Source organism: Ovis canadensis, chromosome 5 (genome assembly GCF_042477335.2).
Source record: "Ovis canadensis isolate MfBH-ARS-UI-01 breed Bighorn chromosome 5, ARS-UI_OviCan_v2, whole genome shotgun sequence".
Classification (NCBI taxonomy): Eukaryota; Metazoa; Chordata; class Mammalia; order Artiodactyla; family Bovidae; genus Ovis; species Ovis canadensis.
In genome coordinates, this window is record NC_091249.1 from 100443889 (window position 1) to 100455835 (window position 11947).

Sequence of the window (11947 nt, forward strand, 5' to 3'; positions counted from 1 at the left end):
TGAAATAGTTTATCTTAAAAGATCATTTTCCAGTTACAGTAGGTTGAATAAATTATGCAATATTTCATATAAAGCAATACCATACAGTCATTAAAATGTTGATGAAAAATGAAGTATTTTTAAAGATGTTAGCAACTTTATCTCTAAACAAAGCAGGCATAAATGTTTTATTATAATACTGATAAGTAACAAACAAAAGGTTCAACAGAAGAAGACATCCCTAAATTCTGCTACTCTTCCATAACCGTAATACTTCCTGACAATATAAACAATATCCCTATAGATCTATATTCAAAAGAGCATTAGTCATAACTAATAAATTTACATTTGACATTTACAAATCATCTTGCTTATTCAAACCAATTCTTTCTCATCCTCAACATTCATTTCCTCCATAAAACCTTCCTTGCTACAAAAAAACATACACGTAATTCCAAAACAGCCTTTATCATTCTCAGCTGTAATTTAAGGGTCTCTCCCCTTCTAGAACTACAGTCATCTCATTTTCACTTCTTCAGCCTCAAACTCCAATCCTAGGAAAGAAAGTAGAATATTTACTTTTTAGATGAAATAAAAAGATAAAACATAATTTGCCCACAGTTCTTCACTACATTCATGTTCCTATACGTGCTAAATACTGAACTTTATTTTCAATAAAGAAGAAAATTATTTAAGACTGAAAGATATCATGTTTTCTGCATACCTCGGAGTAAGATTCGTAGCAAGTTTTACAAGATAATCCTCTCAGTTTAATGCAATAAGTGTTGCAAATACTTCCTTTCAAACTTTTGTAAATACACTGATAAAGCTTTATTAAACAAATTTAAAATAAAAATTTCAGCTTATCTCTAAACTTTAAGCAAAAAAAGTCAAGAAAACTTAACGTGCATCCTTAATGTTAACTGTTAGAAAATGCTTTCATTGTGAATATTTTAATATGTTGAGTAATTAAACATCACAATCAAGACAGTTGTCACTAACTGGTGACAGCACCGCAACCAGACAAACCTTCTCTGGGACTCATTCCTTATCTACAAAAAGACAAGAGTTGGCAAATGATCTCTGAAGTCTTGAAAGAGCTTACTGATGATGACTGCAATTACTTTAATTAAATAAACAATAGATTGTTTGCAGTTACATATCCACCATTACTAAGCCATCATCAAATCCTGTGATAGGTAGTCATTCCCAGTGGGAGAATAACTATTCTCATTAAGAATTAAATGAGCTACTATTTGTAGGAGAGCTGAAAGGAAATCAGAGCTCCATCCAAGTTAATGTAAAGAAGTACACCTAGCCCACTGCCCAACATTCTTATCTCAACAAGTAGTTTGCAGTATTTCTCTTAGGAGACTTGTGAATGTCAAAAGTTCTAGTCTCTCCTTTTTTTTTTTTTTTAAATTTATCTCAGCTATGTGGTCAATTCTCTTTTATTAAATGTTTTATTTTCTTTATTACCTGAAAACATTTTTAGAAACTATGATAATCTTAACAACTTCTGATGGGAATGACTGAGAAACTATCAAAATCAAAAATAAGTGTTAGTTCAAATCAAATTTAAAAAATGGCTTTAAAGAACAAATATCACAGTTAAACTTACTACAAATACTACAACAAATTTTAACCAAAGTTTTCTTTTCTGTCCCTCCTGACTGGAAAATTTATTTCTTTGACATTTAATTCTAATTGCAGTTATTCTAGGATTCCTTTCAACTTCCTTTCTGTCTTAAAAATTGGAATAGGGAAAGATTAGTATATTCAACATGAAACAACTGACCTATCCAAACAATGAAACTGTCTAGGAATAAATGACACAGTGAGGCTTCACTGTCTTAATGTTAATTAAGAAAATAGGGAACAGAGCAGGAAGGCAGTAGGCACAAACTTAAATGGAAGTAAAATTCTACTAATCAATTAGCTATTAATAAAAGCAAAACTTTTGAGGAAAATAAGGCATGGCTTCTCTTTTAAACAAGCCTGTAACCAGAAACAAATGACTGCAATCACGGAACACAAACACCTACGCCCATAAACCATAAAGAACTGGAACTATTTTCTAGTCAGTCATTTATACTCACCATAAAAATAGCCAAAATCTTCAGAAATGAGAAAAATACTTAATAAACACTCAAGTTAATGAAGTTTTGGTCGAGCGGAATCTTCCACTTTGACTTTTCCGGAAAAGAAAGCAGGAAACTACGGCACTGCTTTTTCTAAGCAGATCACTGCATGAAGGCAAACAGTGGCAATCAACAGGTAGAAGATAGCAAAAGTCAGCGAACCACTGTGTAAAGGGCAGACGTTAAAAACTATATATAAAAATAGGATTCAAGACTGCTATTTCAAAGGGTTGTGTATTACTTATCAAAAAGATTAAAAGTATAAGGTTATTTAAAACACAGCCATAGCCTTTGAAGTGCCTTATCTGTGACATTAACTGATGGCAGTCTATAATCATATATTTATACTATGGGGCTTATTGAACTTTCTTCTTCATAAGTAATTTCTACTGTTGGAGAAAAGTCTCCCAAGGCCTCTAAGTATTTCCATGTCATCCCTCACAATCCAAACCTCCCTACTCCCAAGAACTTATTGCAAAGATTGATCACTATCATCAAGGACTTCCATTTTTTCCCCTAAAGAATCTTTGTAATAAATAGCTAGCTAGCTAGCTAACTAGTTTATGGTTAGTCCAAAGTTACATGGGGAGGTGACTTCCGCAAATTCTACTAGCAATAAAAACGTTTACTAGAGTGTGCTGAACATCTGCAAAGGAAGGCAAGATACTCTACAAGACTACGTTCTTCTCTGCAGCTCCAGGGGGAAACACAGTTCTAGGTGCAAGCAGTAGGTAATGCAAGTGAAAAGAAAAGGAGCAAGCCAGTCCTGAGAGCCCTCAAGAAAAGTGGGCTGTGACACAGGAGACACACCTGGAAGAAACTTAAAACACTGCAGGCTCACACTGAAGAAATTCTAACTCACCAAAGGTCCTTATCCCCAGTTCTCTAATTGTTCCTCACTTCATCAGTGTTACTGGAAGTTCATCCCCAGGCCTAAGGGAAATTCATGCTCTGGTGTGAAGGAGTGCCAGTTAAGATAAAAGGGATATGAAAAGAATCCTTCTTGTGACTTACTACAGCAGAGTCAGATGTATTTAGCATCTGAGTTAGAAATGCCAATCATTACAGCTTTCATGACAGTAATAATTAATTTCTCTAATACCATGAGATGTGATACTGGGTAGTAACTAGGTTAGAATGATTTTCTAGAAATATAATCACTAATTATAGTAATACTTCTATAGGAGAATGTTTTTGAAATTCAATCCTTTCATTAAGCTAAAATTTATCAAAGATAAACAGTAAGATTGGCACAACAGTACAGTGGTCAAATAGCCTGATTCAGAAGTCAAATTTCACCACCGCTGGATATACAATTTTGGGTGAGTTACTCTAATCTCACTGTGCCTCCATTTATGTATCTGTAAAACAGAAGTTAAAAAAAAAAAAGTAGGTAAAATATGGAGATTAAAAAAAAATAGTAGGAGGTTAGGGGGGGAAAAAGCCCAAGAGTGATTACGTCATAAATGTTTAGTTGAGTGAAAGTGAAGTGAAGTCAGCTCAGTTGTGTCCGACTCTTTGCAACCCGGGGACTATAGCCCACCAAGCTCCTCCATCCATGGAATTCTCCAGGCAAGAATACTGGAGTGGGTTGCCATCTCCTTCTCCAGGGAGATAAGGAGAAGTTAAGTAGAGCAGATAAATATTAACTCTAAATAAACGTAGCTACTATTGCTATTGAGGAAAAGTACTTAAAATTCCATTTCTTATCCACCCAACATACTTCTACTTACACTTAAAGTCCTAGACCAATCAATCCTTTATTAAATCCTTCTTAAACTCCATACACATTGAATATTCCCTCCTTGGTCCCTTCAATGTACATTCAACTAGAAGTACATCAATAATATTCACAAATCCACATACTGAGAGTCACAGACTTTGAAACAAACTATAGAGGTCATTTAGTTCTGGTTCAAGTAGACTTTCAATGCCATATACTTATTGTACTCTTCCCAAAGTCATTCTTAAAGATACGAATGTTTGAGCAGCTGGTTTTAATACAACTTTTAAAAAATAAATAAAACACTACAATCAGCTATCAAGATTCTGAACTTCAATACTGAAGTATCAAAAGCTGAAATTATTTCAGGTTTTTCTAAATCTTTTGTTTATGGTCAAAACACAAAATATACTTAATTTAATTTAACAACTGAATTACTAAGTCTGTTTAATGTAAGTAAAAGATACTCTGTAAGCTCAGAATACTTATGAGTGAACAAGTTGTATTCTCTCAAGATATGTAATAACTTAAAAGACTAACAATATGTGGCATAAAAAATGCAATCTATTAAGTAAAATGTATCACCTATTAATATAAGATTTTTAAAAACACTTTTCTATCATTTTTCTGTTCACTATACAGAAAAGTAATCATACATGACTTTACTGAAAGATTCACACTATAGTTAAAGACACTATGAACTTTGTACCTGATACTACAACACTTTTTTGGGTGCAATCATAAACAGATTTTCAAAGACAGCAGGCATACTGAACTCAAATGTGTCCCAGTGTCACCCTCTCTCTGTGGCTTTCCCTGAATGCCCTATCTAAAATCATCACCCCAATCATTTCCTTAACTCTGTTCTATCTTTTCTTATTGTATTTACCATGACTAACAAACATTATATCTCAATTGCTTATCATCAGACTCTCAATATAACCTAAGATCCGTAAAGACAAGAAAGTCTCTGTTTTATAGAGTTATGTCTTTGTTGCCAGGAACAGCATGTGACATACAGATACTGCTTAACAGACAATGAACGAATGATCCAACAAATACTTTTGAGGTAAGAGCACGAATTTTAAGTGTTTGGTGAAACAAAAGGGACAATCATTTCAGTTAAAACCAAGAGAATGTTCATTTTACCGGGACTTTAGAAATTTTCTTTTCCTGTAACTCAAGAGTAGGTAGTATACAAAGAGTAGGAGCGCAATTTACAAATCAGGTTTATTTCTTCAAAGTTCCTCTAACTATAGTTTTTCCAGTAGTCATGCATGGATGTGAGAGGTGGACCACAAAGAAGGCTAAGCACTGAAGAATTGATGCTTTTGAACTGTAGTGCTGGAGAAGACTTTTGAGAGTTCCTTGGACTGCAAGGAGATCAAACCAGTCAATCCTAAAGGAAATCAGTCCTGAATATTCACTGGAAGGACTGATGCTGAAACTAAAACTCCAATACTTTGGCCACCTGAAGCGAAGAGCCACTCATTAGAACACACCCTGATGCCGTGACAGATTGAAGGCAGGTGGAGAAGGGGATGACAGAGGACGAGATGGTTGGATGGCATCACCAACTTGAAGGATATGAGTTTGAGCAAACTCTGGGAGATGACGAAGGACAGGGAAGCCTGGTGTGCTGCAGTCCATAGGGCTGCAAAGAGTCAGACACAACTGGGCGACTAAACAACAGCAGGGCAAGCTGGTGTTCAAAAATCATAACAGGAAAATAATAAATTCTCTCTTAAAAAATGAACACTTTAGAATATGGTCTGATTTTCTAAAATCAACTATATTTAAGTTGTTATCCCAAAGCAAACAAATTAATTATCTAAAAAGTGGACAGAGACAAAGGCATAAATCAGTCTCAAGAATCAACCTTCAACCAACTAAATGCTATCCAAGAAAATAGTATCTACTATTAATTGAACTAAGCCTCTTTTGGAAAGGAGTGAAGTGGAGGAAAAGTCAGGGAATTGAGAAGAGACCCAAATCTCTGCCACCATGTGGCAAACTGATGAAACCTGACCAGAATCCATCCTTCAAATTGCACATTCTGGGCTATAAAACATTTAACAAATCTAAAAGGATAGAAATCATACAATGTCTGCCCTCAGAGCAAAATGGCATTATACTAGAAACCAGTAAGAGAAAATAACTGGAAAATCTCAAAACACACAGAGCCCAAACAACACATTTCTAGGTAACACATGGATGAAAGAAGAAATCAAGAGAAAATATATGAACTAAATGAAAATGAAAACACAACTTATCAAATTTTCTCGGATGCAGCAAAAGCTGTGCTTAAAGGGAAATTTATAGCACTAAATACATGTATTAGAAGGAGTTTTAAATCACCTAAGGCATCACCTTATGAAGCAAGAAAAAGGGCAAACTAAATCCAAAGTAAGCAAAAGAAAAGAAATAGTATGAATTATCTTCAATGGAATTGAAAGAAGAAATCAACAGAGAAAAATCAATGAAACCGAAAGTTGGTTCTTTGAAAAGATCTATAAAATCGGTAAATTTCTAGCCCTATCAAGTAAGGAAAAAAGAGAGGACACAAATTATTAATATCAGAAATGACAGGGGGGATATCACTACAGATCCATGGACATTTAAAAGGATAATAAAGAAGCACTATGAACAAGTTTATGCTCACAAATTTTATAACCTAGATGAAATGAACCAATTTCTGAAAGATACAATTTGCCCAAACTTATATAAGAAATAGACAATGTGAACAGGCCTATTATCTACTTAGAAATTGAATCAATAATAACCTTCCTAAACAAAAAGCATCAGGCCCAGTAGGGTACACTGGTGCTTCTATCAAACATTTAAGGAAGAAATTATACCAAGTCTCTACAATCTCTTTCCTCAGAGGACAGAAGCAGAGAGAACACTTCCTAACTCATTCTAAGAGAAGTACCCCAATACCAAAATCAAGCAAAGGATTACAAGGAAAAGCAAAAAACTACAGACCAGTATCTCTCGTAAACATAGATGCAAAAACCCTAAACAAAATACCAACAAATCAAATTCAACAATGTATGAGAAGAATTATACACCACAACAAAGTGGAATTTATTCCAGGTATTTGAGGCTAGTTCAACAATCCAAAATCCATTAATGTGATCCAACACATCAACAAACCACATGTATGATTATCACTCAGCACAAAAACCTCAATATCCCTATCAAAGTTTCTAATGGCTACATTAGAGTTCCTTCAAAGTGCTTTCAGGACCACAAGTTTGAGGCTTAATTGTAAAACTCATTAAAAATTAAATTATGAGACTCCACTCCCTCAATAAGGCAGCCCAGATAAGCATTTTTATCAAGTATCACAGGTGAATCCTATGTGAACTTAAATTGAGAATTAGTGTTCTAATTATTAAGAATTAGTGTCCTTATTTCTTGGAAAGAAAGTTATGACCAACCTAGATAGCATATTAAAAAGCAGAGACATTACTTTGTCAACAAAAGTCCATCTACTCAAGGCTATGGTTTTTCCGGTAGTCACATATGGATGTGAGAGTTGGACTGTGAAGAAAGCTGAGCACAAAAGAACTGATGCTTTTGAACTGTGGTATTGGAGAAGACACTTGAGAGTCCCTTGGACTGCAAGGAGATCCAACCAGTCCATCCTAAAGGAGAACAGTCCTGGGTGTTCATTGGAAGGACTGATGTTGAAGCTGAAACTCCAATACTTTGGCCACCTGATGCGAAGAGCTGACTCACTGGAAAAGATCCTGATGCTGGGAAAGACTGAGGGCAGGAGGAGAAGGGGACGACAGAGGATGAGATGGTTGGATGGCATCACCGACTCAATGGACATGAGTTTGGGTAAACTCTGGGAGTTGGTGATGGATAGGGAGGCCTGGAGTCACAAAGAGTTGGACACTCTAAGCGACTGAAGTGAACCGAGTGTCCTAATTTAACTTTTCAAAACTCAGTTGAAGCCACCTATTGTGTGTCTCCATCCCCGCACCAGAATTTCTTTCCCCTGTGTTAGTCATGTATTTCTAACTTCTATCCCATTATCTCTTCCCAACAGCCTTCTCCATTTCCCAAAAAGAAAACTCATTAACTCCAATTAAGGCAGAGATTCACTTTTTTTTTTTAACCAACCAACATACTGAGCACAATCCCAGCAGTAAAGTTACAACAGGATGCTACATAGGTAAAATAAGCCATGAGATTCCTATAATTCTAGGAGTTTGATCTACTTTTCACCCACAACCAACCTAAATGGTTTAAAAATCTATTTGATTAAAGTTGGTCTGTAATATTCAAAAAGTATAATAAAAACATAGCTTCATTCCTTTAGTAAATTTTCTATGGACTCATTATGCAAACCAAGAAGTTCCAGATACCCAAGCTGGGTTTAGAAAAGGAAGAGGAACCAGAGATCAAATTCCAACATTCACTGGATCACACAGAAAGCTAGAGAATTTCAGAAAGACATCTACCTCTGTTTTATCAACCACGCCAAAGCCTTTCACTGTGTGGATCATAAAGAACCGTGGAAAGCTCTTAAAAGAGATGGGAATACCAGACCATCTTACCTGTCTCCAGAGAAACCTGTATGCGGGTCAAAAAGCAACAGTCAGAACAGTACAGAACAACTAACTGGTTCAAGATTGAGAAAGGAGTATGACAGGGCTGTCTGCTGTCAGCTGCCTGTTTAATCTATATGCTGAACACATCATGATTAATGAGTTACAAGTCAGAATTAAGATAGGCGGGAGAAACATCAACAACCTCAGATACATGGATGACACCACCCGAATGGCAGAAAGTGAACAGAAACTAAAAAGCCTTTTGATGAGGGTGAAGGAGAGTGAGAGCCAGCTTAAAACTAAACATTAAAAAAAACTAAGATCAGGGCATCTGGCCCTATTACTTTGTGGCAAATAGAAGGGGAAAAGGTGGAAGCAATGACAGATTACAGGACTTCTCTGTAGCTCAGACAGTAAAGAATCTGCCCGGAATGCAGCAGAACAGGGTTCAATCCCTGGGTCGGGAAGATCCTCTGGAGAAGGGAATGGCAACCCACTGTAGGACTCTTGCCTGGAGAATCCCTTGGACAGAGGACCCTGGCAGGCTACAGTCTATGGGGTTGCAAAGAGCTGGACACGGCTGAGCAACTAACACTACTTACTACTACACTACACACGACTACTAGTGACAGATCCACTCTTCTTGGGCTCTAAAATCACTGCGGATGCTAACTGCAGCCATGCAGTTGGAAGACATTTGCTTCTTGGCAAGAAAGCTATAACAGGCCTACACGCCTAGACAGTGTGTTGAAAAGCAGAGGCATTACTCTGCCAACAAAGGTCCATACAGCCAAGGCTATAGTCTCCTAATGGTCACGTTCGGCTGTGAGAGCTGGACTGTAAAGAAAGTGGAGCACTGAAGAACTGATGCCTTCAAACTATGGTGTTGGAAAAAGACTCCTCAGAGTCTCTTGGACAGAAACGAGATCAAACCAGTCGATCTTAAGAGAGATCAACCCTGAATACTCGTTGGAAGGACTGCTGCTGAAATTGAAACTCCAGTATTTTGGTCATTTGATGTGAACAGCTGACTCACTGGAAAAGGCCCTGATGCTGAGAGAGACAGAGGGCAAGAGAAGAGGGTTATCAGAGGATGAGACGGCTGGATGGCATCACTGATGCAATCAATGTGAACCTGGGCAAACTTTGAGAGTTGGCGAGGGAGAGAGAGAGACCTAGTGTGCTGCAGTCCATGGGGTCACAAAGAGTTGGACATGATGAGACAACTGAACAACTGACTTTCACAACATAAAAACAATTACGAGTCAACACTCAGTATTTTTGATCTGGATCATGAGTTTATATTGATTAAAACAAAAAAAATCAAGATGTAAAATAAAAAAGGCTCTGCTTTCCATTCTGTGGTTTGGCCAAACATATTGACAAAGATTCTAAGTATTACCTACTTGATATGTTAAAAAATGAAAAAGTGCCAAACTACTGCTACTTTAGGTAAACCACTGCCTCTTTCTAAACCTCAGATTTTTCCCTCTGTAAAACTGGGGGTTGGGGGGAGAGAGGAAGGTGGTTAGGCAGTCATTATCTTTGGTTCATTCTAGTCCTTCTGTTCCTTATCTTTGTCTAATTTCATTGTACAAAAGGAAGAAAAAACAACAAACTCTTAATAATTACAAATTGTACTATTCACTGAGGTTTAAAGAATACACACCCACTACTGCCTCAAAGGAGTCAAGAGGTTAGCTGATACAATTAGGAACCACATTATTTTGAAGTCCCTTTGTTTCACAGTCCGTTACATTTCTGTAAGTCATTCAAAAGTGAATCATCATACACAACTGAACAGTGTCAACATTTGATCCTGAAAAAATACAGCAAACTCCAAATTCCAAGGCAGAACGTCCTCCAGATGAGGATTTGAAGTAACTTGGCAATTCTGAACCAGACCCCTGTCATATTGGAAAACAGCAAAGGTTAAGAAATCCTTCCACCACCACCTTTCTGGAAACAGCTTACTGCAAAGAACCAACAGTCTCCATAAGACTTAGGGAAGCAAGATACAAGAATTGGCTGCCTGTGTGCTCCGTGGCATTCGACTCTTTGCGGTTCCATGGACTAGAGCCCACAGGGCTCCTCTATCCATGTGATTTTCCAGGCAATACTGAAGTGGGTTGCCATTTCCTCCTCCAGGAGATCTTCCTGACCTAGGGATCCAACCTGCATTCCCTGCACTGGCAAGAAGATTCTTTTACCACTGAGCCACCTGGGAAGCCCTGTAACAAGGCCAGACACAGTGCCTGCAAATTACCATTCTTTGCTTTAAAAATGACTAGTTGAACTGCTTGTCCCCATAGATCAACTGGAGCAAGATATTACCCAAACTATATGATCTCTTCCCCCAGATTCCTGAACTTTGGCCCACCCTCACTCTGAAACAGGATATACCTCCAACAGTTTTTCCTCACAAGTCTGATCTAGAGGGTAAAACTTTCTCTGATTTATAGTCCAATCATACTACCCTTTCATCTCATTTCCCCAAACTCAGTTCTTTCTAGCCTGTTTCCTCCTCCTCATAAAAGAAAACCCTTTTTGCCTAATATTTGAGGCTCTTACAGATCTTATGGTCAAGGTACTCTCCCTACTCCAACAGTTCCCTCGCCCACGCCCCTGCACCATTCCTTTCCAATCAAGACCCTCCTTATTCAGTCCAGACCTTTCTTTGAGACTTTTTCCAATTTCCCAAGGGCCAAGTCTGAAAGATAAACTGACTTGGCCGTTTCTTTAAGTGACACGTGTTGACCCTTTATAAGAAGGGGAAGTATTGGGTCCACCCGGAAAGGCCAGGAGCATTTCTGAGATCTGAAGTTCTTGGCCACTGCCCTACAGTTGAGAGGAGGGAGGAGGTGATCAACCGGGCAAGGTCAACTCTGGGACCACCTGACCCCACGGCCGTCCACAGTGAACGGGCCATGAATATTCTAACTACCTATTTCGAACTCCTGGACAGATCCAGCGGCTGGGCTGGACAGACGTCGCTTCCTCGGGGGTCCTAGAGCCCCGGGGAAGGTGGTAAGGTCCTGCCCTACCGCTCATCTCATTGCTCCCGCCCGCTCCATCCTCAGCTGGCCACCCGGCCGGCTTCCCTGCACAGGACTGACCTCCTGGGCCCGTCTTCCCCCCACTGCTCTCACTCCAGCCCTCACGGGAGGACTCACCATGGCGCCAAGAAAAGGTCGTGGACCCGACGCCCAGGAGTACACCGGGGTCGTCCCGGACCTCCCCTCCCAGCCCTGCAGCCGGGAGCCACTCGACACCGCGAGGGAGAGGATCTTCCGGCTCGGCCGGAAGTTCTGCTCGGCGCGACAGGAAGTCCCTCCCCTCTGCCGAACGCCGGCGACCCCACGCCACGCAGAGGTGAGGCGACGCAGGACGTCCTCTATTGCCACTTCCGTGGGTGCTAGGTTAGAGGCCGGGGGCGGCGCTGACCTTGAGAGCGCGGGAGGTGGGGGAGGCGCAGGCGCAGCGCAGGTAGGTGGGCGGGCGGCGCGCTAGTGCGGCGCCTGCGAGGATCCGGAGGTAGA

General features: G+C 39.1%; 1 protein-coding gene across 3 annotated transcripts in view; it reads right to left on the minus strand.

The window, feature by feature from the left end:
- The window catches only part of TMEM161B (transmembrane protein 161B), a 72153-nt gene extending 60426 nt beyond the window's left edge, over positions 1-11727 (minus strand). For 2 of the 3 annotated variants that reach the window (XM_069590060.1, XM_069590061.1), the window contains exon 1: positions 11582-11721. In XM_069590060.1, the coding sequence (XP_069446161.1) occupies positions 11582-11584 (3 nt within the window). In that variant the 5' untranslated portion in view covers positions 11585-11721. Of the gene's footprint in view, positions 1-11581 lie in introns of all 3 variants that reach the window. The other variant, XM_069590062.1, reaches the window with a different exon arrangement.
- Between the last annotated feature and the right edge of the window lie 220 nt (positions 11728-11947).